The 8,601-nt window shown below is 32.0% G+C and overlaps 1 protein-coding gene across 1 annotated transcript; it reads right to left on the bottom strand.

Annotated features, from left to right (window-relative positions):
* Positions 1–307: 307 nt before the first annotated feature.
* On the bottom strand, positions 308–5,734 carry LOC107916282 (polyamine oxidase 1). The gene is made up of 10 exons (XM_016845465.2): positions 5,591–5,734; positions 5,165–5,414; positions 4,819–4,947; positions 4,640–4,701; positions 4,299–4,453; positions 2,896–3,039; positions 2,335–2,484; positions 1,383–1,637; positions 1,018–1,099; positions 308–926 (listed from the first exon to the last, which is right to left on the bottom strand). Exons 1-10 carry the CDS (start codon positions 5,640–5,642, stop codon positions 718–720), a joined length of 1,488 nt encoding a protein of 495 aa, XP_016700954.2. The 5' UTR covers positions 5,643–5,734; the 3' UTR covers positions 308–717.
* Between the last annotated feature and the right edge of the window lie 2,867 nt (positions 5,735–8,601).

The raw sequence follows: 8,601 nt of genomic DNA, 5'->3' as shown, positions 1-8,601 counted from the left end.
GGAAAACATTTCCCTGTCCACTTCTCATCCAGCATCCTCTCTTCATATCTACTTATCATCCACCAACCTCTCTTTCTTTGTAAAAAACTTTTTCCTTACTACTAGTTTCATTTTATAAATTTTAAATATTATCTATTTTATTCCGTATCCCCTATAATTTGTATCAGAGAAAAGTATACTAGTTTCATTTTGTAAATTTTTATCAGTATACTAATGATAAACATAGAAGCCAAACAAAATCTAGCAAAATATTTTAAACAAACAAACAAAAAAGGAAAAAAGTGAACACATGCACATCAATGGTCCATTCATGAAGGCCCAATATGTAAGGGATATGATGCTTTCAATCAAACATATAAAACAAGTAGTAACAGCTATAAATGTGTTTAACCCTTGGGTTAGCCATTTGGGTGTGCGTATGCCTTCATTAGAGTGAATCCTTAGTTATGGTTGAGAAAAAAAAAATCTTCTTATATTGACATTGAAGTACAATTAGAATCTGCAGTGTGATCATTTTTTCTTTTTCCAAATCCACTTAACAAACATGGATTCATTGCCCAAAACTCCTCTGAAAAAATCCAAAACCCAGGCCCAGTCATCAGCAATAATTAGCAGCTGGTATTAAGGGATAAATCCACTGTTGGATCCAAACCCATGTTTTCCATCCCTCTCATTCTTCATGTTTTCATGATCATCATCAAAGTTAGGTCCATATAGTCATAAGATTGCTTCTGGAATGCCAAGCTTGCCGCTAAGATATAATTGCGTTGGAACCTCACATTTTTGGAGACCTGAGACTGCATCCGACTGTGCCAAAGTTAATGACCCTGACAATGCTATTAATGGCTCCAGCAAGAAACTTTTACTCTCATTTTCTCTTTCGTCTTTTCTTATTTCTTCCAGTAAAGCTTTACTTGTATCAATACCTGGAACAGTTTGTTTAATAACCCCAAATCAAAATCATTAGCAAAAACTTGCAAATTCAGTAATTTCTCCAATCTGTTAAAATATCCTCACCTGCAAGGTATCCTCCATGCACATAACCATTAAATCTTTCACTTGTGTGTTCACCAGTAAAAAAAATGCGTCCAACTGGGGCCTGAACGTAACACACACAAGTATTATTATGATTGAATATGCCAATGCAGATGGCATTCTGATGTTATTTTAAGAATTATACATTAATATATAATATATTAATCCACCAATCCTCACATCACACACAAGAAAGAATTTAACTGTGAATTATCCGATAAACAAGTTAGAGTTGGTTCATTCATTTTGATATCATGAAATTCTTGGATGTTATTACAAATGGAAGTGAGAGACTGAGATTCAGAATCAATATAAAACACAAAAAGTAAATAGTAGTAATGACTTACCTTAATATCATTAACAACTTGGTTATTAGAGATTATGGGGTAATTGCTGTAGCTGCCACGCTGGAACCTATTATTCCACCATCGGGGAACAAGTATATCTGTAGCAGTAGGTATGTCGGGCCCAAACATGTCCCTCAGCACACCCATTGCTTCCTTTAACGTCTCTTCATCAGATTGAGCTTCAACACGTTTTGATTCACCATTGGTCAATGTTACCACCAAAATATTCGAACCAGGGTACGCATTTTCCATATGCTGATCAGCATAGCAACAAATCAGCAGCCAAATTAGTTGAATTGATGATGCAATATCTCATATAAGATGCTTCAAGAAAAGATGTATGGATTCTCGTTTAGCTAGGCAGAACTTTAACTACCATGGTTGAAATTTAAAGTCTAAAACCTTCCTAACATAGCACCAGTACCTCTTTCTCCATAAAAACAGAGAAACAGCGCAGATAGTGACTGGCTCCCATAATGCAACCAAAGTTCAGAGCTCCATGACAATGACAAAATAATTTTATATACAGCATAAAGGAGAAAACCATTATGTGGTGGTAGTTGGTAATATCTACACGGAAAAATAACTGTTAATATTTTAATTGTTGTCCTTTAGCTGAAGAAGCTGCCCCCAGAACTTGATTTCGGATCTTGGTAATACAAAGTAGTATTGTCATGTTATCAAAATTCCAGGTTACTAGTCAACATATCATGTGGGCAGCTAGGTTGTTAAATGTAAATTACAGTCCCTAACAGATAAGAAACCAACGAAGTCAACCCCACCAACCTCTTCATAGATTGCCTTATTGTATTCTGTATTTAATTAGTGACTGTGCATAATCATTTATGTGACAGAACAGCAATTTCGTTATACGGCAGCAGTAATAAGAGGATTGGTTTATATCAAAGATCAAGTAGATGGCAACAAATAATAAAGGGAGTCACGATTAAACCTGCCAAAACGTGTAATAGCCTCTCCGCTCGTGAGCATAGATGAAGAACTCTTTGTCTGTCCCACAAGGCCAAAACTTGTACGGGAACTTGAGGAAGATCTTGGTATATACCATCACATCACATTTCTCTATGGCATCCGTTTTCCACCTCTGTTATCATTAAAAGTTTTTTTCTTAATATTTGTATTTGTTTTTTTATAATTGAGAATGGAATGAGGTTACTTGATATCAAACTCATAAGATTTTGACCATTAAATTAAAAAATTGTTAGCTTAATTTTATATTTTTAATCAAATAAATTTTAGACAAGTTACTTCAATTTTAAATTCCCAAAGCCAAATAATTTTACTATCCAATTTCACCTTCCAATTAAAAGAATAAATAAATAAATCTGCAGCTAAAGTGTCTCCTCTCTCTGGTTTTATTTTTAAGGCTAAAAGTGGTTAACAGGAAACAAATTAACAACTAATTATTCCCTCTTATCTGGAGACATCTGACTTTTGTTATGAGTAAAGAACGAGGATACGTACAATGAACAAAAGAAAGCAAGAGGATACGTACGGGCAAGGGCGGCTTGAAGCAAATGAGGTCGCTTTGGAGAACACCGATGCTAGCTGACAAAATGACGTAGTTGGCTTCGTAAACACAACCATCCTCTGTTTTCACCGTGACGCCGTTTCTCGAGTGCTGTAATTCCCTGACAACCTGCCCCAAATCCATGCACGAAGAAACATGTCCCGCATCATAATTATACAATATTTAATAGAAATGTGTTTTAAAAATAATTGTGAGATTCTGAGAAGTCAACGCAAGAAAACCCGTGCAGTTTCACAGATATCAGAAGCAGAAAACCGAAAGATTTTATTGAAGCCTGAAAGAGGTACATGGAGTCCCATGTCCCCATAACCGAATTATGGGAGGTTTTGTAAAAGGCACCGTGAATGGTAGGAAAAACATGGAAAAGGCTGATTTGAGTGCAATCGATGCAGTAAAGACGACAACGTATTAAATGCTGAAAATGACGAAACTTTCTATCTGCATGTTATTATGTGAGTCTGATAGGACATCTCAACTCCTGGGTGTTGTTCTCTGGTCATCGTGGACAGTATGCAGCATAGGGGGGAATTGGGGAATATGGGTCCTACAGTTGTTGATAGTGAGGTAAAAAGTGCCTGAAAGTTTTGAAAGAGATGAATTCATGGCTATATATGATTGAAATGAGAAATGTAAAGGTCAAATTATAGCCTGTTCAATAGTTTCCAAAGCTTTGCACCATTGAAATTGTTCACTTATAGTTGGTAACAGGCCCAACATTTTGGGGTTGACAAAAATAGTTTCCTGTTTTTCAACATTGGTAAATATCATTACAGTTTCCTGTTTTTCAACATTGGTAAATATCATTACACTGATGGAAAATTAAGGGGTCAGCTTATAAATCAAGATAAGAAACAAGCACAAAAATTCCAGTGTTTTCAGCGAAATATTTGATATCAGCATAATTAGTAGTAGAGACTGCTATGATCATGATGATTGCAGCAAGATAAAGAAAGAAGCAATGATAATTAATCAAGAAAAGATATTAAGTATAAAAATAGAGAAATGGGACCCGCCATAGAGAAGAAAAAGGTGTATCTAAGAGAAAATATTAAAATAAACAAAGGTTAAAATAGCTTTCAGTAAACGTCATTATCTGCAAACTCCCAAAAGTGGGTCAATCAATCTTAACAACAAAAGGAAAGCAGTGCATGCATATAAAAACATAGCTTGAGATTTTATTTTTCTTTTTTGCACACTATCAGGTCTTGTGTGTTTCTTATCTTATTGCCCTATGTCCCTTTGTTTTATCCCATGATTGAGTGGCAAAAAACAAAACAATCCACATAATATGGACTAAAAAATATGATTAAAAAAGCAAAACAAATGGAAGAGGGAAACAAGGGAAATCAATCAGATGGTTTTAATACCTTATTGAGTTGGAGGCGATTATCCAGGATTTTTCCCTCCGACGTCAATAGAAAATCCTCTGCCATTTTATACAGTAAATACTCATAACCCCTTTCATCTGCCACCAAAAATTCTCTTTCCCCAAAATCTACGTATGTTGATATTGGCTCCACCTCTGTTTTTTAAAAAATAGAAAAACTTTAAGCCCTGTTCAATGTGAAAGTTTTTTTCATTTAAGATTCCTAATGAGTAATGACACTATCATTGAAGTTCTGATGACTTTTTCTTCATTTGCATTTCCATCGCTTGAATTGTCTTAGCATCCAAACAGAGGAAAACAAAAATAAGTTGTGGAACTTGCCTGCCATCTCGAAATCGTGTAATATAAAGTCAATCGCGAGCTCTATCGGTGTCTTCGCTGTTCTGAAAAATAAAATCCACAAAAAGTAGGCAAAAAAGGAATAGTACAATTAAAATTCACTCACACCTAAGAGAGGAAAAAAATCAAATAATTATGAAATCATCATAGATTCTCCTTACAAAGGTAACTCGGCTCCATTGGCGACATCCTCGACAGAGTTTGACTCTAGGTCCCTTAGTTTCTGTATCGCCGAGTCCACCGCTTTCTTGTATGAGTCTGCGGCGATTGCACTCGGAAAGATCTTCCCACTGAAAATGTTCAACTTCAATTTATATATGACACAGAATATTTGTCTCGAAAAGCAGACTCAACAACAGAAAAGAAAAAGGCAATTTAAGCCGGGGAATCCAAGATATCCACACGGCTATTATTAAGAGGGAATTTTTTCCTCATTCACTCATTTTCTAAGCACAATGATCCACCGCCAAATGAAATAGTCAAAATTTTCGGGTTTCGGATTCGGACCTCCGATCGTAGATGTTATAGCGGGCATTACTGTAGTCAGAGAAGCAGGTTCGGAGGCCAAACTTAGAAGCTATCTCCCAAACGGGATTGGACGCTTTGCCACCTACACCCGCGATCCAACCCGCTCCAAGCTCCACCGACACCCCACCGAAACTTTCTTTCCGGATCCTACCTCCAATTCTACCGGAAGCTTCCAAAATCAGCAAATCCGCAATTCCGTTGTCAGCCAAAACCTTCGCCGCCGATATACCTAGCCAATTTAAAAGATCATCGATTAAAAAAATATAATCCCTCTCGTTAAGAGCGATCCCTTTCAATTTGTTAACTCATAATAACATGTAATATAATACATCCATATTCCCCATATTTGTTCGTTTAAAACATTTAACGTATTGCTATTTGGTTAGATAGTCTAATGTTACCGACCAGAGATGCCGGCGCCGATGATGATGACAGCGGAGCGTGAAGAAGAATCCATTGAGGAAAAAAAAGGGAATTTGTGAAGAGAAGATAAAGAGAATGGAGTGTATGTGTTGTTTGACTGTTAAGTCTGTTGGCGAGAGACTGAAAGGCAGAAATAGCGGGAGTCAGTTTATATAGGCTTCTTTTTCTCTCTCTCTCTCTCTCTTTCTCTAATAAGTTCTTACAACTTCATTATTTTTAATTAAAAATGTGTTTTTGATTTATTTTTTGGATGATAGTAATAGTGCCGTGGAAAAGACAATCAAAACCAGCTAGACATTAATTACATTAACCTTAACATATTTTAATATTTGAGGAAATGTATTTACTTCAGTTAAATTCTCCTTTTAGTCTTTGTATTTTTTAAAAGTTATGGATTTAGGTCCTATAATTTGATCAATTTTAATATTTTTATTTTTTGAATGTCTCAATTTTAGTTTTTGTATTTTTTTCAAATTTTGAATTTTAGTCTTAACTTCTAACCCAAATAGTAGTAATTAAATCAATTTGGTTAAATTTAATTACTAATCATGTACTCTTCATATGGTAGTAGATTTGGTCCATTTTCTGTAATTAGATTATTCTAAATCCCTGTACTTTTTTAAATTTTAAAATTTTAATCTTAACGCACATGACAATTGTTAATCCGTTAACTAGATTTATAGTGAGTAATATGTGGAAATAACAAATTGACATGGTATTATACATATGATATTATTTTTGGTGCATCAGATTTTAAAAATAATAAAATTTAACTTAATGAATTTAATAGTTATTATTTGGTGATGACTAAAATTTTAAATTAAAAAAAAATACATGAACTATAAGAATACCAAATTAAAATATAAAGATTAAATCACGACTTTCACAAAGTATAAGGAATAATAACAAAATTTAACATTTTATTTATCTAGGAAAAGCATTATATTTTATTTTTCCGAAAAAAATAGAGACAGAATAAAAAGAATAAAATATCATTTTTTTATTAAAAGGTAATAATTGTAAATATTTATTATATTCAATAATAATTAAATAAAAACTAGATAATAGAGTTGTTCATTGGTCGGGCCACTCGACAAAAATATAGGTCTGATAAATGGGCTTAGATAAAAAAAGGCCCGTTTAAAAAAGGGGTCAGGTCTCGAGTAAGGTAATTTTGGCTCAGGCCCGGCTTGACCCGGCCCGAATTCACTAAAAGACAAAAAAAATCTGTTCTTTTTTTAATATTAATTTCTTATTGTTTTCTCTCTATTTTGCTACTATTTTATTAGTATGTTATTACTATTTTGTTGTTATTGTTTAGATGTTGTATAAAACTTATTTTATTGTTAATTTTGTTATTATCTTAAAAACATTTGTTAATTTTGTTATTATTTTAGAAGCATTTATTTGTTAAGTTACATCTATTTTAGTGTTTTTTAAAGTATACATATTTTTTTAAAATTATTTTCAATTTTGATGTTTATAGTATTTTTGATGTATTATATATATTTTAAAATTATATAAAAATAATATAAAAATTAATATGGGAGGGCCAGGTTGAACTTGAGTTTTAACATTTTTATCTGGATTGAGCTTAAGTAAAATTTTAGGCCTATTTTTTAGGTCGGGCCTAGGCCTAACAAACGGGTCTAAAATTTTAGTTGAGCCTAGCCCAAACCCGCCCCGGCCTGGCCCATGCACACGTCTAGTAGATAATACAAAACCTGTTCTGTTCCGTTCCTTAACCTTTCTCTCTTTTAATTTTTTTTTTTACTTATTTCAATTTAAATTAGATATTACACAAGATTTTTCATTTTTTACTTTACACCCATTTTCTTTCTTTTACTGCTTCCATCCAAACATAACGTAGAGTAAAATAGACGTTATTGACTTGATTGAAGTGTATTATTATTATTATTTTGAAAAGTGATTTAAGGGTACATTATATGTATAGGATTAAAACATTAAACTCAAATAATTTCATCATTATTAATATAATATGTTTAGAGAAGAATATACAAACAACAAACGTCTTTGAAATGCCCATACATTATGCTTCCATTTCAGCCGTTTTGTTTACCACCTGCAAATTAGCTGATCCACAAAAATATTTGTTAGATTTTTATCTGGTTATACTATACTCAAAACCACTTAATTATTAATAAGTTTATGTTTTGTTTATTCAACTTCAAAAAGTTATCAATGATTATTGAATTATTTGAAAAATTTTCATTTAAATCATTGAATTATTAAAAAAATTTTATTTAAGTCATTGGATTATTAAGTTTTTTTCTTCTAAAGTCCAGGTAGCGAATGTTATTGATGAGTAAAAGAATATACTTTAAATCTAAGTCGATTGACATTTGATCTCTGAGATCGAAGAAAAAATTATTTAGAGATTTTGGTTCGCAGATTCATGACGTTTAAAGTTGTTTTGAAAAAAATTGAACTACAAAAGAAAAGGAGAAGGAGAACTTTCAATTGGTGCAAGTGGTGCATAGAAAGAAGGTCATACAACAACAATTTTAACAATTCAGTGACTTAAATAAAAACTTTTAAATAATTCAATGACCATTTTATAATTTTCTTAACTTGAGTGACCAAAATATAAACTTAATAATAATTTAATGAGTTTAAATATAATTTACACTTTTTATTTAATATATCCTCTTTAAATTACATTAAAATATTAATTCTCACAAACATGCCACATGATTAGAGAGATTCACATACGTTGACATAAAACTGTAAAGGTAAACTTTAATATTTTTTCGTATAATTATTATTTAATAATTTAATCTATTCCATTTAAATAAATAATATATGTTAAGTTAACTGTAAATTAAAAATTTCTAATTATTTATTTTATGTAAAATTTTCAATTGTTAAATAGATATTGGATTGATTCAAAAAATTTACATGTATGATAAATACAAATATATTAATAAATTTAACGATTAAATTATTAAAATATTAATCTTATAAAAATTATT

The sequence above is a fragment of the Gossypium hirsutum genome, chromosome A08 (assembly GCF_007990345.1).
Source record: "Gossypium hirsutum isolate 1008001.06 chromosome A08, Gossypium_hirsutum_v2.1, whole genome shotgun sequence".
Classification (NCBI taxonomy): Eukaryota; Viridiplantae; Streptophyta; class Magnoliopsida; order Malvales; family Malvaceae; genus Gossypium; species Gossypium hirsutum.
The sequence above is the reverse complement of the archived record's forward strand: the minus strand, read 5'-3'. Positions and strand labels throughout refer to the sequence as shown.

What these genes read in the sequence shown, in the direction of transcription:
- LOC107916282 (XM_016845465.2), bottom strand. Translation starts at nt 5,642, where the DNA reads ATGGATTCTTCTTCACGCTCCGCTGTCATCATCATCGGCGCCGGCATC. An exon ending in ACACGATTTCGAGATGGCAG is followed by an intron (nt 4,454 to 4,639) that starts GCAAGTTCCACA and finishes TTTAAAAAACAG; the next exon opens with AGGTGGAGCCAATATCAACA. An exon ending in ATCGCCTCCAACTCAATAAG is followed by an intron (nt 3,040 to 4,298) that starts GTATTAAAACCA and finishes GATTTGGGGCAG; the next exon opens with GTTGTCAGGGAATTACAGCA.